Source organism: Camarhynchus parvulus, chromosome 8 (genome assembly GCF_901933205.1).
Source record: "Camarhynchus parvulus chromosome 8, STF_HiC, whole genome shotgun sequence".
Classification (NCBI taxonomy): domain Eukaryota; kingdom Metazoa; phylum Chordata; class Aves; order Passeriformes; family Thraupidae; genus Camarhynchus; species Camarhynchus parvulus.
Genome location: NC_044578.1, coordinates 25603208 through 25629621, shown reverse-complemented (window position 1 = coordinate 25629621; position 26414 = coordinate 25603208). Strand labels below are relative to the sequence as shown.

The following is a 26414-nucleotide window of genomic DNA, read 5'->3' as shown; positions in this document are numbered from 1 at the left end:
CATTTGGTGCACAGGAATCTCCACCACAACATTTCAACATGATTTCAAATGCATCTCCTCCTTTACCTTTTTTTCTACAAATATTTATTGAAATTAACAGAGACTTTTGTGTGATTTTGTAAAGTCCAGTTAGGTGGAAGAAATACCTGAATACATCAGCAGATATTTTAAAAATGGCAAACCCTGCATGGCTCTTGGTCATTGAAACATGGCCAAGATTTACCTGAACTTAAAAAATTAGTAAGAGAGTCAGTAATGTATTGCAGCACATTGCTGTTGTCATTGTCCCATGGATTTGAAGACAACTAATTTCCTGCTGACCTTTTCAGCTTTAATATCAAGGTTGGGAGCACTTTAAAGTGCTGATTTTCCCTCTCACACTGTGTGACAGCAGACATCCTTTGCCTTATATCCCTTATGAATTAAAAAGTGTAAACCAAGCCTGTCCCAGGACAGGCATGAAGAGAACCTCACATGCCACAGATGACAGCAGCTGGGAAGGTTCAAGAGAATAAATCTTAAATCTTAAAGCTTAATCTTTCAAGAAAAGGGCTCAGGAAGCTGGCAGGCCCTGGAGAAGTTTGTGCCTCCACATCTCAGGTGCTTTGGTGTCCCTCCATGTGTCTGGCTATGTCTGCTGAGTTCAGATTACAGGTCTTGCAATTAACACCTTATAGTGGAGAAATAGCACCTCTTCAAAGAGGTTATTCTCTCTAAGAAAACTGCTTCGATGACAGCAAGAGCCTGAAAAAAAACCCAGCCTTTAAATTTGTCCCTTGCTGCCAAAAGGACAGGGCAAGTGAATAAGGAAACATGTTTTATATCTTTGATATTTTGGGGGGAAAATTAAAAAGATATACAGTATTGGTTCATTTTTCTGTAGGTGAAATGTTGGGAGATCCTAAAAAAATCTCCTCTCTATTGTATTTGTGTCCTCCCCAGATGACGGAAGGCAGGAATAATGAATCTGATTCCATGTTCTCAGAAGGCTAATTTATTACTTTATATTATATTAAAGAATACTATGCTAAACTATACTAAAGAATACCGAAAGGATACTTACTGAATGCTAAAAAGACAATAATGAAATCGTGACTCTTTCCAGAGTCTCAACACAGCTTGGCACTGGTTGGCCAAAGAGTAAAAACAATTCACAGCAGAAACCAATGAAACAATCACCTGTGGGTAAACAATCTCCAAACACATTCCGCATGTGAGCACAACACAGGAGAAGCAAATGAGATAAGAATTTGTTTTCCTTTTTCTCTGAGGCTTCTCAGCTTCCCAGGAGAAAAATCCTGGGTGAAGGGATTTTTCAGAAAATGTCCATGTGACACCTCTGCAAGGGAGGAAAAACTCAGTGGGCATAATTTTATTCAAGTGAATCATATCTTTGTTAATGGAAGGTGCCCACCAAGCTGCTCTACCCACTCCCCCTTCCTGCTGGACAGTGCAGAGAAAATAAGATGGAAAACAACTCACAGGTTGAGATAAGGCAGTTTACTAAAACAAAAGGGAATTTTGTGTCCTCTCAAGCAATGAAAAAGCCTTTTATTCTCTACTTCCCATCAGCTTGCAAGGTCTGGCTTCTTCCTGGGAAGCAGGACTGCAGCCCATGGAGCTGCTGCTCTGGAAGGTAAATGTTGTAGATAACACATCCTCCTCCCTAATCCTCTATCCCCACTTAGCTTTTGTCTCTGAATGCTCTGGAATGCCCATTTGGTCAGTCTGGCAATGCTGGCCTGGCTGTGCCCTCTCCCTGCCCCTCCATGGCAGGGAATGTTGAGAGACAGAGTGGAGCTGTGCCAGCCCTGCCCAGCAGCAGCCAAGGCTGGTGTGTTATCTGCTCCTTCCAGCTCCCAGGGCAAAGCACAGCACTGAGGGATGCTCTGGGAGCATGAACCCAGCCTATTATGAGTAGAAAAGCTGCCCATTTTTTAAAAAGGTTGCAGAGTTAACAGGTTGGGCTAGTTGCTGCCAGGGTGGAGTTCTAACTGTTTGTTGTTGTAATCACCTGTCGTTTTTGTTAACTACCTGTCCTTGATGGTCAAGAATTCCCCCTTTTGTCGAGTGACACCCTGCTGCTTCCTGGAGGATGGCACCCAAACTGTGAAGAGGAGGGGACATCGGCGTTGGCATGCAAATGACATTGGAACCAGCATGCAATGGGAGAAGCCCCTCACCCAACGTAGCAAAAAACCCATAAAAACAATGAGCCAACACAAAATTGTCAAATCAAAGTGATGTTTAGACGTGAGGAACAGAATCTAGTATCCACCAAGACCCTTTTTACTCCTCACCCTAACCTCAAAAGATGTTGGCTAGAGGACAGAAGACCTCAAATGCTAAACTGAAAAGTTGGGGAATGTCGTGATACTCTCATGAGGATGGAACCCCAAGCTCTTCCCAGCTTGGGGTTGCACAGACCAGTGGATGAAGCTGCACTCCTCCTCCTCCGAGTCACTTGTGGGAGTTACTCCTGGGAACAGTGGCGGCGTGAGCGCTGACCCAGCAGTTCTCCTCACCCGAGCTGATCACTTTTAATAAAGGCCTAAGAAAGGAGAAAGGTCTCCTGCCTGTGTTTATTTCACAGCCCAGCCAGACCCACTGCACCAGGGGAGCAGAAGCATCTCCTCTGTGACCAGGTGTCTCTGAGATATTCTAAATATGGCACATTTTTTTCTGTAATGAGCAACTACAGGGCTTGTTTAGGTACGTAGGGCAATTGATGGGTGCAAACAGGAGCTAGAAATGAAACTCATGAATATGTGAAGCATTGCTTCCCAAGCAAAATATGAATGCTGGACACAGGCAATTAAGCACTCCCTATGTTTTCTGGATAAATATGCAAATTTGACATTCAAATCAGACTTCTAAAAAAAATTTCACCCAAGTTAAAGCACTAAGAACATAAGCAGTCCAAAGCTTAAGTCTTTTTGCTCCAACTTTAATTGCTTGCCATAATTTCTGTTAAGGGCAAGGCACTTTAGTAGGTTATCATTCTGCTCCTCCCAACTGTTTCAAAAGTCAAGTGTGGTTTCCCCTGACACATCACATAGTGGATGGAATTTTTAGATGGAGAATTTACAGCAGAGTAGCATGCAGGGAATTCATTAAAGCTGGGGGAAGGAAGTCACTGCAAGAAGGTGACAGTATTGTTTGCATAATAGGTTTGCCTGTTGCAAACTAAGACTAGCTACTGAACTGCCTTAATAAATTGCATTTTTCAGTAGATAAAGAGAAGGTTCTGGAAGAAAGAGGACCAAAAAGTTGATCATATGAAGTAGAAAAAAAATGTTATGGGATAAGCTGTTAAAATGTGTTTACCATCACAGATATACACTGCTGTTAAATGCAGATTTACAGGACAAAGGACTCTAATGACCTCTAATTCAGGGCCACAAGGCTTTTGGGAAGAGAGAATTTGATGTGCCACTCCTCCCTCACACGATTCTGCTGCAGACAGTTCCCAATCTGGATTTAGCATTTTCGGTGGGGATCTAAGTTTCTGTCTTGTTTAAGTACAGTTTGTTCCATTGTTTGTGACTTCAGTACTCTGCCCTAAAATGAGATTTTATAATATCATATTTTAAGGCCACAGATTATTAACACCACTGAACAATAGGCATCATAATCCTCTACAACCCTTTAACTCTGCTTCAGAATGATTTTAAGGGCTCAAATCAAACTGGGGTGGCAATTAGCTCTTGGAGTTGACCGCAGGGAAAGATCTGTGTTGTAACTCCAAAGTAACTTTTTTAACCTTTTGGTAATGGACATAATATTTTCTGAGCAGCCTGTTCTAGTGGAATGGGGAAAGGGACTGGAATTAAATAATCTTTAAGGTCTCTTCCTGTAATTCTGTGATTCTACGAAGTGAATAATATCAGAATATTCTTATTCAATTTAAAGTGGAAAAGAACTTGAAGAGTTGATGCTACCTGAGGAAACCAAGTTGTCCTGCTCTGTAGGTGAAAGAAGGTGGCAGGGAGGGAAAGAGAGCACAGTGAAATAAAAACCAGACCATGTCCACTGCACCTCTGGATGCTATGGAATAGAAACTCCACCTTATTGTGAAGTTTCTGAGCCAGGGACTAATGAAGTCAATCACTTTCATTGGGAGGGTCAGGTAGGTCAGACTCAAAATCCTCCTTGGCTGATTTAAGCTCCTTTTGGTGTGAAGGAGCTGCAAAGCGAGTTCAGCCTAGGACAGCACTAGAGAGAAGAAGAAACCTGAAGAAAAGAGCAGAAAGGCATTAGCATAGCAGTAAATATCTTTTTATGCATTTTCTGGGTCTCTCTGTCACACACAAGTGGTGGAAAGGTCCGATGGACGCTGCAGTACCGAACTCTGCCGTGCTGGTGCTGCTGCCCATGGGCTCCCTGGCGCTGTTGATCCATCCCAGGCACACACTACGGCTGTCCTTTGTTTTCTGGCAGATTTTATCAGACTTAGAAAACGGACAGTACTCTTACTGAATGCCTTGAATCCCAAGTCTATTTGACAGTCACTGCAGGCTTGATGTGCAGCGGTCTTTGTTAAGGAAAGCACAATATTTACATAAACAGGCTGACCTTTTAAACCTCATTTTGTCAGGAGGAGCTGAAGGGGAGGCGATGAGGGGAGAGAAGGGGGCAGAGGAGACTTTGCTACCTGTTGCTGTAAGAGAAATCATATCCTGAGGCAAATACACCTTTTGTTTTTATAACTGCATAAAGTGTCGTATCTTTATCTACATATTTAACCCACTACACTTGAAATGTACACGGAATTATTTTCTTTACAAACCATATCATCCTTCCTTCACTCCTTTTCTTACATCCTCGCTAAAGAAAAAAATCAATAAAGCCCCAAGCAGCGTAAATCATTGCTAAGATCAGCTCACTCCACGATTCTTTAGCATAAGAATGATTAGATATGCTGACAGGAACAAACCAATGCGATGCCGGAAGAATCTTGGGTTCCTGCGCTTTCCGATTTTTCCCCAGCAGATTCTGGAAACATAAACCTGCCAGGCTGGCAAACAGACACGAAAGCTTCACGCTGGTGCTTACAGAGACAATAGAAAGAAGACAAAAAGCTTCTTAATAAAACCCCAGAATTGCCATCTCATTTAAAGACAGCACAGAGCGCAGCAGATGAGTGCTGCTGTAACTCTCCATATTGCCTGGCACATCCATCACATAGTCTCATGGTTGCTGCGCTCATTGATCCTGCTGAGCGTGAGCTGCACCCATCCCTTGCTACCCTGCAGGGATGCCAGAGCTCCGTGCACGCTGCTCCTGACACGGACCGCCTTTCACTTTACCCGTGCTCAGCTCTCAGCCCGACTACACCCAGGGAAAAGCATTTTTATTAGCCACGAACGCGTGTCTGTTCACAGCACGGGTGTAGAAGAGGGAGCGGGAGAGGGGAGGGGGACACATACATCAAGCTCCATAAATGCTGGACCCCACACACCTTCAAATTCCGCACGCATTCCGGAGCCGCTATGCGAGGGGAAAGCTGAGTTTTCCACCGAGCCAGGTTATTATTTCCATGCCCAGAGCCTGGAAGCATCGAGAAGCGGGGGAAATGGAATGGAGAAGCTCCGCTTACCCAGGGCAGGAGAGGGACTCGAGTGATGAGCAGGGGAATTTCCGCCCATGCCCTCTCCCCGCAGCAGGGTCGCTCCCCAAATCCACTTCCCCGCTCAGGGATCTCCGCATCCCTTCCGAGCGAGAGCGGCGCCGGCCGGGCTGCAGGGCTGCGGGAAAGATGAAATAGATGAGAAACAAAGGGCTGGCCGAGGGTGGCGGCCAGGTATGTTCTTACCCGCTCGGGATCGCCGCCGTGGCTCGCTGGATTGCGGGCGCAGGGGGAGAAGGAGGCGGAGGAAGAGGAGGAGAGGCTGGTGCTGCGCCACCCGCAGCCTGCAGGAGCTGCCCCCGCGCCGAGCCCCGTCCCCACTGTACACCGGGAGCTGCCCCGCGCCGAGCCCTGTCCCCGCCGTGCCCCGCACCGGGAGCTGCCCCTGGGCCGAGCCCTGTCCCCATTGTACACCGGGAGCTGCCCCCGAGCCGAGCCCCGGCCCCAGGATCTGTCCCCGGTGCCGAGCCCTGTCCCCGCCGTGCCCCGGGAGCTGCCCCCGGCCCCAGCGCTCCCGCAGCTCGGTCCCGGCTCGGTGCCGGCTCGGTGCCGGCTCCCTGCGCCCCCTCGGCCCCGAGGGGAGCGTCACCCCCCGGCCGCGGCTGCCGGGATGAGCCCCCGGCGCTCTCCAACACTCCCGGCTGGTTCCGGCTTTCCGATCCTCGGTGCGGTCTTGTGTGGGCTCCACCTGCGTGGGCAAAGCCTCTCTCCTCCTACCTGCGGCTGAGATCCCAAAATTTGTTATTCTTTCCTCGAGAACCGCTTCCATCACCACCAAAAAAAAAAAACCACCAAAAAAAAAAAAAAAAACCACAACAAAACCAACCCCACATCTACCCCAGCGAATCCCATCCCTCTTCGCAACTCCTCTTGCTATTCGGGTTTGCTTCCCTCTCTCCTCCTCCTTCTCCCCTCCCTCTTCCCCCCGTTTCGGGTTTGGAGCCTCTCTCTGCCCTACACACACACACAGACAGGCACGCACGGTGTAAATGGGTTGTCACACACGCAGAACCGCTGCTGGTTCCCAAAGTCCCCCCAGCCTGCTCAGCCTTCCTCTAGCTTGAAGCCGCAGATCATGGACTATATGCTTGGAGCCGGGATGCGTTTTATTCACAGCCGCTTCGCCTCCCGCAATTTCACCCGGTGAGTAAGGTTTGATTTCGCGTTCAGGTGGCGTGCCTCCAACAGGAAAGACACTAAAAACAGCAGGGAGAAATAAAAAGAAAAGATAAATTAAAAAAAAAAAGTTTTGCTTCCCCTTGTTCCCCCACGGGCTGGCTCCACTTTCTAAACTCGAAGGAATTAGGAAGCACCAGTTTTCTGCTCACGTTCATTCCCAGCCGCCGCGCTGGGCGCTGATTGCAGCGCGCACCGCAGCACCGCTTCCAGAGCCGCCGTTCCGCTGCTTATTCATCACATTTTATTCATGCTTCCATCAGGCACGGCACCTGCTCCATTCCCCGGTTAACCCCTGCCGACGTGGGCGCTGGAAGGGCTCAGTGTGCCGAGGCAAGGACAGGACGGGATTGCTGCTGGCTGAGACAGCCGGGAGCATCCTGGTGAATGTCTGGGAACCTGCGGGGGGAGATCAGCTGGAAAAGTTCACTGCTCTTCCCCATCCCCTGAAGAACTTGCACAGGATTGGGGGTGGGGAAGGATTCTCCAGAAGGGATAGGAAAGGATTTCCAGACCTCAAGCCCTGCCGCATGTGCTGGGAGGGGGCTGTGACCAGGCGGGGGGGCCGGGCAGCAGCGGGGTCGACGGCCGGGGCTTCTGTCCTGCTGCTGCCAGGGCTTCTGTCCAGCCTCTGCAGCCGCTCACAGCTCGCCCTTTCCTCACTTCTCAATCCCATCGCACCCGATTTCATTTATCACTATTTTCATGCATACATGTATTTTTTGCTGGCCAAAAATTGGCTCCAGAGCAGCACAGGAAAACGTACGCCCATCTATACGTGTACCTGAGGTAGAGGTACATGGCAGGGCTCTTGCATCAAGTAGGGGCTACTTAGAAAGAAAAAGAGACAAGAAGCAAGGGAAATAAACGCATTACATTTAAAAAAAGGACAAGTGCCTTCAGAGTGCTATTTGTGGTTGATACTTCCAGGATTTTAGTGTCTCTAATTAGCGGCAGAGATCCTCCCGCGGTCAATAGCAGAAGGCAGGGAGGAAACATGCTATGTCTGACTGGGCTCCGTGTAACTCTGTCATTTGGGTGCAGGATAAGAGAGTGTGTGTGTGTGTGTCTGTGTGTGTGTGTCTGTGTGTGAGCGGTCATATCTCCGAAGCAGAACCTGCAGAGATCACCAGGAAGGTGCTCGAGGCTTGCAGGCAGGTAGAGATGCCATGGAGAACTAACAAGATCCGAATTTATTGCCTGGTGGCATGCAGAAGACGGGAAAGACCAATTCAATGCCAGAGTGTGCTCCCCCCTTGTTCTTCCCTCCACCTTCCCCCTCCCCGCCCTGCTTCCTCCCCCCTCGGCCGCCAGATTGCTGGCTGCTGTCTGGAAAGGAGTAGTGAAAAAGCCCTTCAAGCATGGGATCCAAAATCCACCCTTCCACCAGCTCGAAGCTCCCATGCCTACTTATCTCCTTCCAGCTCAGCATCCCTCTCCCGGAGACTCCAGCAGGTTTTCCCATTCCTGCTGACTTGCCCCTCTGCCCCCACCTCCTCCTCTTGCCTCGGACCTTTCCATGACTGAGGTGATTAACCAAATCCCAGACATTTCCCCTGAATCACCCGCTTCTGGTGCTGCTGCTGCCGGGATCCTCCCGCACCAGGCTGCTCAGAAAGTTTCCGTGCAGTCATACCCCCCTTCCCTCCTTAGGTAGGGAGTGTGTTTCTAAACCTCTTTTTAATCTTCCCCCAGCCCCCTAAACCTTTAATAAAGAAAAAAACCCCAAAACAAACCAGCAAGTCCTGAGGGATTTCTGTTATAGTGGGAATAGCTCAGCCAGTGAGCATCGCCTTGCCGTGCTGCTTAAATGTTACCGCTCTGCAGAAGAGATTTATGTGCCCATCAGCAGAATATTTCCCGGGTTTAAGAGCGCTCGATTTTCCCTCTGCTGACGGGGATGGGAGACGGCCAGGCGCAGGATGAGGGCAGTGGAGTTGTTTGGCTCACAGGCACTATGACGGGTGGCAGTAAAACGGTGTCTGGGCAGCAAAAGTGACACAGGTTGGACCGGGTGGCATTTCCATACTCAGCAGAAGGCGAGGGGATGCACATCAGCCCCTTCGCATACAACACCAAATTAATGCAAGTAACATGGGCTTAATGGGTGATTGCAACAAGCGACAGTCAGGCGTGCTAAATGGAGAATATTCCCACTACCCTTGATTTCCAGCATTCCGCACCCCCAGCCCAGGGAAATCTCCTTCTCACACGGGGCTGGATGACTCAGAAAAAAACACAGGAATAATGGGCAGCGGCCAGGCGGGTTTTGCTTTGCCGTATTTGGTTCTTTTGCTTTTTGTACAATACACTGGTGGTGTGGAAGCACCTCCCGAGCCCCGCGGCCCATTCCCGACAGAACGCTCCCAAACATCTCTCTTCCCTGCATTTAGATGCCCAGACTCCCTGCTTGCCCGTGTCTGGCTTCACTGCCAAGGATTACCTCCCTCTCCCCTGAAGCTGCGTGGATCTGGGACTCCCTTTTGGCCGGGAGTTCATGTCCCCATTTCCCATACCGGCGGTGGCAGACGGACATCCAGGGAGGTGGCCCTGGCACAGGGAACACCTTTAAACGTCCAGCCTGCCTCCTCATCCTCCCGGGCTTCATCTGCCCCACTCCTGGGGCAGGTCCCGGGGGAAGGAAGGGTCGGTGACAAGGCGGAGGTCGGGGGGACCACGCCGGCAGCAGGAGGGGATGCTCCGGCTCCGGAGCCGGGGGTGGCAGCGCCTGTCGTGGCTGTGGGACCCCCGGCTCGCCCCTCCTCATCCTCAGCAGCTGAAGGCAGCTCGTTTTGTGGGGAAAAGAGAAAACACCCCCCTCTCCAGGGAGCGGTGCCGCCAGCCCGTGCGGCAGAGGGAGCAGAGGCTTCACCGCAAAGGGTTAACGCGGGGCTGCGGGGTGCTCCGGGCTGGAGTCCTGTGTGCGCCTCTGAGATGCACCAGCCAATCCTGGAGACAGCAGCGTGAACTAGATGTAGCATGCTGGAAGGAGGGAGGTGAAGAAAATAGGGTGTAAACTGTCAGCGCACACCGCGAGGCGGACCCGCTTCTTGGGCTGCGATTTCTTAGAGACTTAGAGAGCATCATGCATTTAAAAAGGTAAGGGCTTTGTTGCCGACACTCTGTATCGTGATTCACTGCCGGATTCAAGTGCGTTTTCCGTGTGGCTTTCATTTAGTGATAAATTGTGTAGCGCAGAGTGGGGAGAAAGTGGAATGTGGCATGATTTACTGCTCGGGAGCCGTTTGGAAAGGCTACGTCAGCTTCGAGTTGTAATGATTTCATGTAGAGATGGAGCAAGTGAATGCATGTGAAGTGAAGTGAATTCATGACTGGCAGAAAAATGTAATGCATGTGATAAGAGAAGAATGTTCTGTTGTAGCAGCAAAATCAGTTATGGATCCACTGAAATGAAGGCTAGTGGGAGATAGACCTGATTTTGAGAAAATGTAGAGTAATTCAGATTCATGTATCTGACAAGTAAGTCTGTCAGATAAAACCAAAAATAACTTCATTCCTAGAGAAAAAAACTCCATGTTTATTAAATACAACATCACAAAAGAATGCTATAAAAAGGAGCGAAGTCAGAACCTTACAGAGTCTGTATGTGCAGAGATGAGTGACTCTGACACATTAAGTGTACAGAGATAAAGCTAGAGTGGCCCTGCTAACATTTACAGGATATAAGGAATAACTTCAGAGGAGCAATCCATTTAGATATCAGACTTCACAGACTGCTGTCATTGCTCAACCCCATCCCTACAAGGAGTTACTCATTTTAAATAGGTGCTCTATCAGCTTTACCACAGGACCAGCTTTGGGAACAGAAACATTTGACTGGATCTCTTCCTCTCTGTATCTAAGCATAGCAACAGACCCTCAGTCTCAGATGCTGTTGCAGTGCTAATCAGCAGAGTTCCATCCAGAAACTACCTACAAATTCTTGCCTCCGAGCATTTTTTCTCTCTAAGACGTGTATAATTTAAGCAGGGGAGGAATAAAAAAAAAGATCTGTGATGTTTTCTGTAAGCTGATCCTCCTCCAGCGAGAGCAAACCTCCCCAACAGATGCTGAGTTCACAGGAGTTGTGTTTGGGGTGCTTGCTCATGAAATGCTGAAACCCTGTGAGTGAAAATGAGAACTAAGAAACATGAAAACAAGCAGCTGAATGTTTTTACAGAGCTCAGTGCAGGAGGCAGCATTTGTACAACAAGCCAACAAAACAACCTGAGAATATTCAAGTGATGCAATCCTCCCATCTTATCCTTTCCTATTTTTTCTACTCCTCTCTGAATGCCTTTGTGAAGAATTAATTACAGAAGTCAAGTCATTGTTTACACCAACGTGTCCAAAAATTTACTTTTTAGTCACAGAGATTGCAGTGACTTGTCACTCCTCGCAGTCCCAGACAATGATTTATGGGACTCAAATATTTTTACTTCATTTGTATTAATTCACAACCATATCTGATTGGGATCAGTCTAAGTAATTTCTTGCTTGAGATGCAACACCTGCTGAAAACAAAAGGAAGATCTTTTTACCATCAAGCTTGCTTCTTCAGCAGTTTTTGAGAATCTGAATGGAAAATTGGATGATCAAACTACTCACCTAAGTTTTCCTTAGAAGAAAAAGAGTGGTGGAAGGTATTAGGTGATAGTTTCTGGAAACATTATTTTCTAGCTCTCAGGCATACCTAGTGCAGCTCTTTCTTAATCCTCCCAAAGCTTCACCTCTCCTCAAAACCAGAAGTAGACATTTTTTTACTTTCCTGAAACACTAGTAACCTCATATGGGAACAAAATCAGCAGAAATACACTTTGACTAACAGAGCCCAAGGGCTCTTTGAGAAAGGTTGCACTGAAGCCACTGTCCTGTTAGTAGACTACAGCCAGTCATTTCATGAGGAGATAATCTAACATCTTCCTAATCTCATCCTATATCAGCATAAGAGAACATTTTTTAAAAACAAATTTGCAACTACATTCTCTTCATACCGTTGTTTTCCTTTTGCTCAGTATATGTGTGTGTTCAGTGAGGGCCTGATCTAGGACAATTCAAGGAGATCAGAACATCCCTATTAACTTCAATAAAAGCAAGATCAATTTCCAAAACAATCTTTTGGAACCCAAATGAACTTCAGATTTAGAAGGGGAAAAAAGTGAGCATCGTGAAGTTACATGCTGCGTACTGAACAGTGGGAGGCTTTGCATATCTTGAGTCAAATATTATTAAAATAATAAAGAACTAAGAATTTGTGACCTGATCTTTCATTGGTCTAGGCCTCAGTACTTTTTCATCATTGATAAATCAACATTTTCTGTATGAAGCTGAGGAAGCCCCGCTGAGCTGCAGGTAATCAGCACCTTGTGACTGGAGTCATCACCCTGCTGAAAACCGTAGTGTGAATAAATTTGGTCTTGCAGCTTTGAAGTTACTAATTTATATGAACCACAGTTTGTGTGCATACACAAATATGGTTTATATATAGACATAAATATGCATGATATGCACTACACATCCTTCCACACCCATGGTCTGTATAATCACTTTTTTGCCCTTGCCCATACCATGGGAATGATTTTTTAGCTCAGTCTCTTTGCTATCTCCCACTGAAAGTCTTCACCTGCGCTGTGTGCCACAAAATAATGCGCTGAGGAGAGGCAAGAAGGACACTCTGCCACATCAGAGCTTTTCAACTTTAACTAATGAGCCTCTCACAAAGGCCACAGATTTTGTTCCACCTTCAGAAGAAGATTGACCAAGCAATATATATTGTTAGCTAAATTAACACCATTAAACTGTAGTGGTTTCTCTTGTAATGAGGTGAGATCGTAAGGCTCTGTGTCACATACCTTTACTGTAACAGTTACATTAATGGGGGAAAATTCTGCTGATTTGCAGTAACACCTTCATTGCCACATCCACCAGCTCTGATTAATGAGAAAAGTGGTTTGTAAGGCACTTATTATACATTGGCAAGTATGGGATGTAAATCTGGGGAGTCAGAGCACTGCTCTATGCCCTTAATCCCATATTGTTCATGACTCCTGAGAATTCTGTAGGGCTAATTTAGCTCTTTCAGTACTTATAAACCTACTAGAAATAACAAAAACACTTGGTTAATTGAACATGGACAACCACACTGGAGTCAAATGGGATTATTAAAATCCATTATAAATGTTACTTCTCAGTATTTTCTTTTTTTCCTTTATTTGAAATCTGTTTCTGAGGAGGCTTAGCATCACTGGTGAAAAACACTGCTAAATGTGGCAGCCCAAGTGTACATTTTTATTTCACCTAAAACATTACTGATCCCTATTCATTAACAATTTTTTGGACAGAGAGAGCACATATATGTTACAACAATTTTAATATTGAATAATTCAGCATGGTTTGTACTTAATGAGCCACCCTAAAGGTTAAAACTGCTGTAGTTGAGGGCACAGATGATACCCACCTCTTTTTCTCCAGAACATGTAGCTGCTCAGCATTCCTTGGATGAATCCCCTAATTCCTTTAGGTCTGTAGCAGCATTTCTAAGGAAGATGCTTGTTTAGGGAAAGCAGCACTGTTTATGCAGGTCAAGACTCATCCTGCTGCCAGTCTCTGGAGACTGTGGATTTATTTCACAGAGAGCCATTAGTTGGTGATGTTCTCTTTTTAAGTCACTGCTCCTGTGGGATGTGAATCTGACTCATTGGCTTAAAAAGTAAAAGCTTTAGTTACTACCTAAGTAGCCTTTAAGCTCTCTGCTAGCTTGAGTTTATTAGATTGATTCACATTAGTTGAAGACATGGTAGTGGCTTTTTTTTTATTAAAGTACTCTTATTTATAAACCAGCTTAACTTCTTCATGCTTGCTTGTCTTGGCCAGGCAAAGCCTAGAGCATTTTCTCTGTCTTTCTGGAAAAAATAGGGTATAATAAAGAAAACTGATGGTCCTCATATTCAGAGAGACTGCAGTGATTTGTAATTCCTCATAAATAGACTTGTGTCACTCATTCAGCACTGTGCAGGTATTCCTGAAAGTTTAAAGCTCCTCAATATTAGCTTAACAAATTTCTACTAAATGAGAATGTGTTTTTCTATGAGCTACAACAAGAAATAGTGACAATTTCATACTTAGGCAGTTTCAGACTGGGTCATATCTAAATTAAAACAGTAGGGAGATTGCAATTCCAGATGCAAACTCAGACTTTCACTCCCTGTAGCACGATGTTCATAAGAAACACATCTTTTAGCAGACAGACTTTTTTCCCCTCTCTCTAATTTTGCAATTTCTTCTAATCTTGTCAAAAATCAAGTCTTTGAGCTAGATTTATTTAAGCTTTATTTATTTATTCAAGCTTTGAGTCTTGTCAAAAATCTAGCTTTGGTGCTAGATTTATGTGAGATAGCAGGCTGCCCAGTACACATAACACAATTATTACTTGTACAATCAAGCTTTATCCATCCCGAGCTGCAATTAGCCCCAGACTGGTTTGCTGGAGCTTGAATCTTTGCTCAGTCAGCCATAAAGTCCCTACTCTTGCTATAAAACATTAATAGCTATAACATGAACATTTAAGGGGATCTGGCTACTGCCCACGCAGTGGCTACAGGCCTGGAATGCTGCAGCAAAGGGAGTGTGGAAAAATCCTGCAACAGTTTTCAGTAGCATCAGCTCTAGAAAAATGGTCTCTTGAAGCTTCTGTGGGTCCTGCCTTGAGAGCTGGCACAACAAGTGGTGTGAGTTTGTTGTTTCTTTCCTGTTAGAATAAATAGGTTGAAGATGAGGAACCTGAAAGGAGCTTTAACCATCCATTTATATCAGCTGAACACCATGTATGCCATCTGTGAAATCAGCTGTAAAATATGCTGTGAGATCTGGAGCACTTTTGTCTGAAAGACATAATAAAAGGGCAAAATAAAAACATTACCCCTCTATTAGATATCATTGTTAAGAAATAAAATATATAAAATAATCCATTCTTCTTGCAAGGCATCCAGAGAAGTGCACTGAAAGAAAAATTTCATGCCATTAGATCTTTATGGATGTTATTCTTAACTACTGATCTAAGTTGTAACCACTAATTTTCACATGGAGAATAAAATCAGGAAGAGTGTAAATTCTTGACCAGATACAGCCTTAGCTAAAATTAGAGGGCTCTGTCCATGCCTGAGTCAGAGCCTCTAAACTGAGAAAACCGTTCTTAGAAATAAAAGAACCCCCAGCCACATCATTTGTGGATTAGGTCAGGTAATATCTGAGGGGATGGAAGTACATGAAACTAGGCTGGATTTTGTGAATATGTCCCCACTGCAATCAGTACAGTACATTGCTATTTTGGCTCTCTTAAGTCCAGAGAACAGCTATACACCATTATTTTTTTCCTTCATTATTGTACAAACAATATTAGCAATAACTTCAAAGAAACTTCTATTTTTGCCTGAGACTGACAAATCCTTTCCTCTCTATCCTTTTTCTGAGCATTTCTTGCAAAATCTCCAGGAACAGAAATTTTAATCAGCAACAAAAATAGCCAGCCACTCTGTTCATGGAAAAATCAACTTCCTTTTTATTTTATAACATTTTTGCCATCCAATAATTTGAAAACATTCTATGAGCATTGCTTGTTTAGGCTTCTTGATAGAAGCTGTCATTAAAGAAGGTTAAGGCACTTGGCAAGGTTTATACAGCACAATCAAAGTTGTACTTTGAGGTAGCTCAGCTCCAAGTACTCTCCTTCCTCTCTGCAACCTGAATCTTCTTCAGCTCCACAATCTGTTGGCGAGCAAAGTTTCCTCCCACTCCATCCCATTCTGTACTACTAATCAGTTATATTTGGATTTTTCCTCGGGCTTGAAAGCCTCTGGAAGCAAAGCTTGAGTGTACAGTGTGTAAATAGCTGCTTGCTCCTGCTCTAGATGGTAGCAGCTGTAAGAGCCCTGGGTATTGTATTTGCTGGGAATGCCTGATGAAGGCAGGAATGATGAATCTGACTCCATGTTCTCAGAAGGCTAATTTATTATTTTATGATACTATATTATATTAAAGAATACTATATTATGCTATACTAAAGAATACAGAAAAGATTCTTACTAAAATGCTAAAATAATGAGAACTCGTGACTCTTTCCAGAGTCCCGACACAGCTTGGCCCTGACTGACCAAAGGGTGAAAACAACTCACACCAGAATCCAATGAAACAATCACCTGTGGGTAAACAATCTCCAAACACATTCCACGTGTGAGCAAAACACGGGAGAAGCAAATGAGATAAGAATTGTTTTCCTTTTTCTCTGAGGCTTCTCAGCTTCCCAGGAGAAAAATCCTGGGTGAAGGGATTTTTTCAGAGAATGTGAGTGCCACACCTGGGTTTAAAAATTAGTACCAGGATGGATTAAAAGAGGAAAAGGCTGTTTGTTACTCCAGAATGGTTTACTGGATACACCTAATTTACATGTGTCTTAGTATCTTTGTATCCTACTGACACTTAGCTGTCAAATTGGGTCAGAAAACTTGTCTGAGGAGTGAGAGTTATGAGTGAAAAGGAGATATGCTGCTGGAACTAGTATGTCATGACTTTTCAATGGTCATTTGTTACTTAATTTCAGGAGGTAGTTTTTACAAATCCTGAGAAGCAGCTCAACTGCCATTAAAACACACCCAACGAGATCTTCAGAGTGGAGAATGCTGGATGATGATAAATTAGGCATTCATAAAAAAAAAAAAATCCAAGATGGAGTCAAGACTTCTAAATATATGTCTCCTGTTGGAATTTTCTTCAAACTTGAAAGCTCCAGTATGCAAAACTGTATGTCACAGCAATACATGTCAGTCTGTGCCTGAGGAAATGCTGGACCAGACTCTCTCCCAAAGTTTTTGTTTTTCTGTAGAGCTGCTCCCAAACTTATTCCAAGAGAGCTTGTTCTCTTTCCATTCTAACACTTTTCCTACATCAGATACTTTAGCTGAAAATTTTTGGACAATTTGGGAGAAAGTTTAGCGTAACTTGTGTAATGGAAGAGTGCTTTAAGACTGAAATGCCATGCAGAGTTTTCATGCAGAGGGATTTTGCACATAGGATAGCCTGTGTGCACTTGTGGACTTGCAAAGATTAAGGTTTCATCCCTACAGACTTCAACCCCTATCGATTTTTATGATTGCAGAAGTGCAGTCATCCAGCCTGGAGCAGACTTCAAGCTCGAAGCAGCAGGTTTTCTGTGTCTTCTTGGCACCCTGGGTGCTGGCCAGAAACCCAGGGCTTCCAGAAATCAGCTTCATTTAACTCCTTGTGTGACAGGTACCTGTTGTCTATCAAGAATTTTGGTGCTAGCCCCCCCTTTAAAGATGAGGAACGGGGACACGATGAGGAATTGAGTGGATTTCACAAGGTCACGTATTGAAAGGAAAATGGAGAATGGCTTTACACTGAAAGAAAGTAGATTTAGGATTTAGATTGGACATTGAGAAGAAATTCTTCCCTGTGAGGGTGGCACAGGGTGCCCAGAGAAGCTGTGGCTGCTCTTGGAAGTGTCCAAGGCCAGGTTGGATGGGGCTTGGGGCCAGCTGGGCTAGTGGAAGGTGTCCCTGTCGTGGCAGGGGTGGCACTGGGTGATCTTTAAGGCCCCTTCCAACCCAAATCATTCTGTGTCTCAATGATTTCTCCCTTTCAGTTATTCACTTACACAGTCCCACCAGCACCACCCAAGCTGGGACTGGAGGCCCTGGAGCCCCTGGTCAGCCTGAGGTGGGTTGAGGACCCAGATAAGGCTGGTCAAGGCTATTGAGGCCTTTTTGTGCCTTGACAGGTAATATCTTTCCCTCAACGAGCTCCTTGTAGAAACAGATTCACTCATTTAGGCAGAAAGACTGCAATGGCATTTTGGGGATGCTGCTTGAAATCATCAGCTAAAACACGTAAGGATCCATTTGCACAGGAGGATGAACTTAGATTAACAGATTTAAACAGCGCCTGAGGGATTTTATACATCATGATTTGGGCAGCAAAGGAAAAAATCAGGTCTTTTACAAATATCAGACATTGAAGCAATTACCTCAGCACACCTGGCAGCCAGCAGATACTCATGGGCTGAGGAGACTGGCACTTGCTGCACTGGGAAGTGACAAAAAGCGCATGGGGACACCAGCTGAAGGCTCACAGGCACTTGGAGGGGTGAAATTCTGCAGAGACAGAGCAAATACCAAGGCAGGCTCTGTGGGCAAGGGCCGTAACACTCAGCAACCAGTCCTCCCATTCCAGACAGACCCTAGTGCAGCTGCAGAGGTTGGGCTGACATAAATTCTCTCTTTCCCTGGATGCATTTGATGTTTTCTCCTTTTCTTTGAAAGGAGAGAGGAGGAAAAACCAGCAGGATTGTTTAAAAAAAGAAGTTAAAAATCAGACACCTTACTTGTTCTTTATTTTGGCTGTTGAGGACATAGTTACAGGGCTCATGTCTCCCTTTTGAGAGGGGAGAAGAAAGCTAAAATCTGGCAGTGCATGAAGCTCTGTTTGAATAAAGGAAAGATGCTGATTTAGTGTGCCTATAATCAAAACTGCTATCAGAAACTGATATGAAGACTTATTCTTAAGCCTGGAATGTAAAACTCTCTTCTAAGCTTGTTAGACATAGATTTAATGTCTCCTTTCAGATTTTTTTCTAGATAATTGTAGCTCAGAATGAGCACCAGAGAGCAAGTTGATTCAATCCCCCTCTGGAAAACCATGTTGACAAGTATGACTTGTCTATCTAGGTGCCTTCTAATTTTTCTGTAGTGTCACACACTGTCCCCTGCAGCTCATGAGGTCAGATCTGGCGGCAGGGAGGCCTCACCATCCTCTACCCTGGTCCTTCCGAGCAACCTGGGCCACTTGGCATTGGGAGGAGCTGAGCTTTGAGATCCCTTCCAACCCAAAGCACTGTGACTGTGTGATTCAGTGATTCCAATGCCCCAAAAAGCTGCTCTGTTTCTCTGTTCTGGGTCTCGCTCCTGTCCCAGACATCTGGGGGGAATTCAAGCAGAGCTCATCTCTGTCCAACAGCTGACTGTGACCACAGGACCGAGCAGCTCACCTCAGTTCACAAGTCCTTTTCTGTCCTTCAGGAAATTCAGCTTGGGAGATGTTTTTTTTTTCCCTGTGGATTTGAGTACCTTCCTTTGGAGAACAGAACCTGTGTGGTGGCTAAGCCCAGAGCAGAGCACAGCTGAGATCCTTTTTGCTCTCCTCTCTAGCTGATACCGAGCATTAATCCCAAAATTAGAAAACTCCCAGAAATGTTTTGATAATTTTCAGCTAACAAACTAACATAAAGTCAGATGCCAAATTTGCAAAGAAGAAAGTCTAAATCCTTTAGCTATGCCTGTGCGTTTCAGCCAAGAAACCAGTAGTCCTAAAACATAAGTAGCTATCCCACCTCATGAGATAAAAGAATTGTGAAAACCAATAAAAGACAGTGGTATCTGCTCCCCATATTTTAAGCAACTGCTAAAAAATACCCTAAAAAGACATATACTCACACCAAGTAACTGTAAAAATCTTGCTTATAGTTTCTATATTTTCAAAATCTATTGCCAAGCAATCATATCTATAAAGCTTTCCTGTTTCATCTTCCCCAAGAGATTTGAGTATCTTCCTTTGGAGAACAGAACCAGTGTGGTGGCTAAGCCCAGAGCAGAGCACAACTGCGATACTTTTTGCTCTCCTCTCTGCCCTTTCTGCTCTTTTCTCCCACATCACACCATCATCTTCACACCTGTTTCATTTACACTGAGCTGTGAGAGAATTCCATGGGCAGGTGCCTCCTCAGGTCTCAGTCACTAAAAATTGTTAGCATGAGAAAAATAGCTTCTTGAAGGAAGAATAAGAATCCCTGATGATAACACAGGAGGTCCTGTGGTGCTTTGCAAAGGTGGGCAATGTGATCATCACACTTCAGACAGGGAAGGGAAAGCAGAGACACATGAAGTGATAAACCCAAGGACTTAGAGCAGATAAGAGCAATCTCTGAGACACAGACTATTGCTTTATTCTTTATGTAAAATGTCTTTCCATTTTTCAGTGTCAAAATGCCTTTGAAAAAAAAGGTCTGGACTTATCTTTCCTTCTCTGAGTTTCACTGTTTCCCATCCACCTGCGGAAAATAAAATGTTGCTTCTTGCTGTTGATTCAAAGTTGTAGCATTCCTGAGAATTTTGTGTAATACCTAGAAAACAAAAGGTTTGCTCCATTCCTGTTTTCCATGATGTGCAATCTAAAAGAAATATGAAGGGTATTCTGCTACACCATGTATTGCACTTGATCAAAAGCAGTACCTTTGAAATCCCTAAGGCTTGTAAGTAATGGAGGGATAGAGTACCAAAACCCTCATAAATGGTAAAATTATGACCTTTCTGAAATCCAACTGCCTACAAACAGAATTGGATGTATTCCCCACCATCTGTTATCATATTTTTTCTTTGTATGTTTATTTTTAAAGGATATACAAGTCGTATTTAATATTTTGATTAGTTCAAGGAAAGCCAAGCTTTGTGTTTTGCATAAAAAAGCACCATCTTAGATGTGTTAATTTTCTAAATGTTATGGGAAGTTATTTTTTTACTTTCCTTTGAAAGGGCATGTCTGAGAAAAACAGTCTTAAATTTTTATTTCATCATTATGGGAAGTTACAGCCAGGAGAATCCCACTTTGGCACAGAGGATTCTCAATTTTCCATGGAGAGCTGGGATAAATCAGCATTTTCTTGGAATTCAAGTGAACCTACAAACCAGAGAACTTCAGAGAGACCCTGGTCTTCTGCATTTCCACTGACACAAGGGCATCTCAGACCAAGGTCTTAGATACATCTCTCTGATTCCAGAGTAGAGAGAAATATTGAAAAAAAAACCCCAAACCTGATCTTATCAAAATTGTTCAGTTATTTTATTTTGATCCTTGAGAACTGCAGGTAGATGTGGCCCAGAAAAGTTACTGGTGATGCTTAACATCAGCTTTATTGACTCTTACATGAAAGGTTGCTCCACTAGTGAACCAATAATGACCAATTTAGTAGCTGTATCTCTACTGTAAATTAACACATCTGTATTATACTTGACTCTCACCTCTTGGGAAGTAAAAGGTTACATGCACTGAGGTAGCAATAGATTAGTTTTTTTTTTCCCCTCATAAAATTTTCCACAATTTCCATTTTAGAAAGGATTTAAACTTAGTGATTTTTTTTTTTCTTTTCTTGAGCATTGCTGTGCACACATCTGGGCTGTCTCTCTATTATTCTGTGTACCTTAGTATACATGGTTCATTAATTAATGTTCTGTAAGCAAGAAAGCTCAACCCACAAATCAAGCAGACACTTCAATCTGCACTATTTTAGCTCAGTGTCTTAGTGAGCTCATAAAATACCACATGTAATTATATACAACTTTAATATTTTTTTTTTAATTACCTAAAAAAGGTTGACTTTGGTGGGGCTTGCCCTACAACATGATGACAACAAAATGACCACAGATGTCCTGTTCTCTTGTTCACAGCTGAAGCTTGTCCCAGTGGCCAAAATGTTTGCATTGCACTTGCCAGCTCTACATCCACACGTGGTGTAAATACATGGATTTTGCCAGTCTCCAGAACTTTTACATGTTCAAGAGAATTAAGACTTAGTTATGGTATTCCCAGAAGATGCTGAGTCAAATTCCTGCTGCACTAATGCCAGTGAGGAGACAATAGATTTCTAGCAAAGAAGAATTTAGCCTGTTTTGCTTCTTGAACTCACCTTAACCTCAGAATTTAGAAGAAGGACCAAAAGCTTAGCAGCATTTACAAGTGGCAGCTGGGTGAAACCATGGGGATAACAGAAAATAAATGTGCAGAGCATCTATACCTAAGAATTGTCCTTTAAGCCAGCACTTCAAAGAGACCATTGTTGACATGACAGTTTTTATCACAGAATAAATATTGCGTGATTTGCTCTCTGTATAATGTCTTCTCTACTTGAAAATCTCCCAGCTCTGTTACTTAACAGGTGTTTTTATTTGCCATGCCCCACCCTCTATCTACCACAAATTTAATACAGATTGTTCTTCCCTGGAGTTCTATTGTGGCTTTGGAACTGCACAATTTGTATGTTCCATATGCCTGCACAGTCTTTAGAAAATGTTTTCAGGGCATTTGCATTAATTAGAGAATTTGAATATTCGAAATTTTAGGATATTTCTGATACTGTAAGCTTTGCAAAAATCCTTTGGCTAGAATTTTCTAAATTATCTTTTAATAGGAAACAGGCATTTAGATCCCTCTAACAGCTTAACCCCTCCCTTAGCAGTCATCTTTTCAGGCTTCTGGTCCTTGTTTGTTAAAAGTCTCCTTCTCAGGAGTGTTATGAGGATTAATGCAATGCAGAATGATTTTACAATGGCTGGACAACAGACACCAGTGCATAAATACCAGTTACAGATGCACATGTGATTTTTCTCTCCTCATTTCTCTCCTGTATATTTATGCTCCTTTGGAATATACTTTCATAGATATTTAAAACAAGGAGATCTTTAAACCAAGATTATTTTCTTCAGTGCCTGCACAGGTTCTCTGCAGTTGTTTTGCCAGTATTTAATTTATGACACACCAAGAGGTGCAGCATTAAGCCAAAAATAAACTCCTGGCTCTTCCACTATTCCTTTCCAAGTGCTGGTTTAGTCTAGTGTGAGGAAGATGCTACATATACACAGTAATTAATTTTCCAATCCTAATATTATCATTTTGAATTCAAAAGGGACTCAATTAGTCATCATTACAGTTTAACAGCCTGAAACACTTTAGTGTTAATAAGTAACTGAAAAAGTAAACTCCTATCTCTTCTCATTTAATCAAGTATGGGAATTTTTCAATAGAAAAGTTAGAAATTTTAATACAGCACTAGGTATGAAAATTGAAATTCTCATGACACTCACTTTCTGTAGCTTCATATAATGTCAAAAAACTATGCCCAGCATCTTCCCTGTCTATGCTAAGGATGATGGAAGGGAATGAATATGCTGTGCAATATATTTTTCCCTGATTAATGATAAGAGACAAAAGCATTTGAGGATTTTCACTCTGTTGTGATGCAAAGGCTGGTCTGGCCTGTCTGAAAGTGACTGGAATGTTTTCTTTATTTATACTGATCTATTTTTAACAGGAAATGGCAACCAAATGATCCTCAAGGCTTTTATGGGCCAGTAGAGCAATCTATTGCATTTCAGTTTTGCTTCAAATCTGTGCAGACTTTGTCATACAGTGGGAGCAAGGTTATGCAGTGGTGTAACCTCAAATACATGAATTTGAAGGGGAAAAAAGCCACCACCAGTCTAGGAATATGATACTCAAACCTCAATATGCAGACTCTTTTTGCATGGAAGTGATGGCTTGGGAGCATAAATAAAAGTTTGAGAGGTCTCTGTTGTAGACTCCTGAAATTTAATTTCAAAAGGATTTATAAAATTAATGCAATCTGTGTTTTATGGTCAGAAACAACTGCATGGCTGTAACTGTTTATGGTTATAATTCAGTGTCTTGGTACATGCTCAGCATGAAATACGAGCTGGGTCTTTCCTTATACATTTATTGTTTGCAGGATCATGTCCAAATCATGTTACAAACAATTACACCACATAAAGCTCAAGTATTTATCTGGTTGTATAGACAGATTATTTTATTCTTAGGCTGTAAATTCCTGTTGGTTCACAAGAACCTCTGTGCTCTCCTGGAGGCAGTCAGCTTCCTGCAGGCTCTTGAGAATATTAATATCTCACATACATGCACAGAGCATATTTATTCAGTGACACAATTTCCATTATAATGGATGGGGGTGCTGAGTGTTCAGTTGCAGGACTGTTCTGTTGGAAATATCCATCTTTTAGGGTTCACTTACAGACCAAATTACTGATGGGAAGGAAAAATTTCCCACCAAGTTCCAAAAAACATAGCAAAGGTGAAAATGTCATGATGAGTGCTGATTTGAGTGAATGTGAATCCAGCATTTTATTGCCTGTAAAGTCATCAGCTAGCAAAAGTAAAGCTCTCACATTCATGTATTTGAATTCATTCTGTGCTGTTTCAACTTAGACTGAAAACTGGAACTGATTGCTTCAATATATTTAGGAATCTATATGACCTTTGTCATCTCTGAAAACCTCATGATCTTGCATAGATGTTTTAATGAAATCTCTGCAGGATATTAGAAACATCAGCCCATTCCACAGGTATGGGTCTGAGGTACAGAGGGAAGCTGTGGCTTGTCTTCACTGAGCTCCTACATGATGCAATCAATAATTGATCTGTGATAGGGCACACAAAAAAATGCTTTAGGCACCTTTTAAAAAGTATTTCTAGGCTGATCTACTGAGCTGGAGTGATTTGGACTGAAAGTAAAATGCTGCTCTTAGGGATACCCAAAATTTCAGCATCTGGAGTTGGTGTAAGTCACTTGAGCTCATCACTGTGGGCAGCTCCAGAGCTCTTGATCAGGGCAGTCACTCTGTCCAGCAATGCTGGTGTGGACAGAGGAACTGCCTCTATTAACCACACTTTGCAGTGAAGACAAACCACAAAGCAATTTTCCCAAGAGAAAGCAGCCTGGGTCTTCTGAATCCCACCTATTTTCTGTCCAATGTGTGAACTGTGAGCTTATGTACAGACACTGCTGAATGATTTTGTACTGCTGTACATCATGATTATGTACAGACACTGCTGAATGATTTTGTACTGCTGCTAACAGACAAGATTCTGATGTTGCATATTTTTCATTAATGACTGGCATGAATGGGAAAAAAACCCCAACAATCCCTCCCCTGATGATTGGTGAAGGTTTCCCTTCAACAGTAAATATTATCACTGATGATGTTAATGAAGACATTAGTTTCACAGCATTTGAAGTACTGAAACACTCCACTGTTAACTAGCCTAGTGGGGTTTATGCTAATGTAAAATATAATAAAGTAGAGGCCACTATCTCTTTAAGCTGAAAGAAAGGAAACTTGTTTCTACTTCCAAGGGATGCCTAGTGTGTGCTTATCTAATTGACTGTGTATTTTGTCTAGGTGTTGAGGGAAAGCTAAGAGAATGAAGGCTCTAAGTCCCCAGTGGAAGCATGATATGGCGATGCAGTGCTGGTGCTGAATTGTTCTCTCTGATGGCTCTATGGGAGTGGATAGCACTGAGTCTTCATTGCTGGGTTTTAGCAGTTGCTGCTGTCTCGGATCAGCATGCCACAAGCCCCTTCGACTGGCTCCTCTCTGATAAGGGACCCTTCCATCGCTCACAGGAATACACTGATTTTGTGGACAGAAGTCGACAGGGATTTAGCACAAGATACAAGATTTACAGGTATGAAGCAAAGGGAAAGCAATTACACAGATGCCATCCTTAGAAGTTGTAAGTTATCAATAAGGGTTTCCTTTAAGGGAGAAGTTCAGTTGTGGGAATTAATCCAGACACCAAATTCATTGCTGAAATATATGCAAGGCCACTGTGTATTATGGGAATGCTACTTGTGTTGTTTCTGTTTTGTTTGAAGAACTTTTGATAATTGATTATGTTGTTCTGGAAAACTTTGTTGTTTACTACCTACCTCTGCTCTGTCCTAGTGATATGGTCAAAAATCTGCTAGGGATTCAAACACCACCTTTGGTTGCAGAGAGATCACCTTTGATCATGCATGAATTGCTTTCTGTGTGGCTCATCAGGACTTAAGCTGAGGTTTTAAGAATGAAATTGTGGCTCTGCATATACTGCTGACAGAAGAGACTTCATGGTACAAAGGAGGGCATTTCAAAAGTGACTCAAAAATGTTTAATGTTAGTTTATTCCATTTAATGTTTATCTATGCCATTGCTTTGAAAAGGGGTGTTTGCTTCCCTGAGGAATCAAGTGATAAGAGCCACTGAATTTTAACAGAGGTTGCAGGTGTTTGGTCCATCACAAATCTCAGCATTAGGCTGGACCAAAGAAAAGAAAAATAAAAGGGAAGACTTCAAAAGTATAGGTCTGCTTGAGGATTTGGGCTTTGCTGTGGAATTGCTTCAATGAAATGTTTGTAACTTGTAAGTCTCTATTTTGAGACAGCACTGGTGAAATATCTCCTCAATCATGTGCAATGGGTGTAACTCAGTGCCATCCAATATTGTCAAGGACATGGGCAGGAAAAGGGGAGCTCAGTCTAATATGAGTGACCTAATGGCAAATAGACAGAAGGACAAATGAGAGACCAGGAGAGATTAAAGACTGGGAAAATAAATCTATAAGCAGACAGACTTTTTACTTCAAAATGTGAAGGATTCCTTCCAACAGCCAAAAGCAAGTGGGGCAGCAGGGCAATACAGGGCAGATTTTCAGCTCCCCTAATAACTGTCCATCCTACAAACACAGACCATACTGGTATGGGAAGACACACACTGGTTTCACTGAAAAGCACAGAAGAGATTGTGCAAATGTCATACCTATTTTTGGATACTATTCCCCAGTCCTTTAGAAGAAGGTTAGAGTGATATATGCCTATATGTATATTATATTTAATTCAGCGTCCAGTAGCCTGTGACAAAAGTGCTGGCCTCAGCATGTAAAGATTTTACTTTTAAGGAGTTGGCTTTATTTTCCTTTC

The 26414-nt window shown here is 43.4% G+C and overlaps 1 protein-coding gene across 1 annotated transcript in view; it reads left to right on the top strand.

Annotated features, from left to right (window-relative positions):
* Positions 1-6573: 6573 nt before the first annotated feature.
* Positions 6574-26414, top strand: part of LOC115906374 (BMP/retinoic acid-inducible neural-specific protein 3-like) — a 200976-nt gene continuing 181135 nt past the window's right edge. The window contains 2 exon segments of the mRNA XM_030953521.1: positions 6574-6772; positions 24856-25141. Of these exon segments, the coding sequence (XP_030809381.1) occupies positions 24906-25141 (236 nt within the window). The 5' untranslated portion in view covers positions 6574-6772; positions 24856-24905.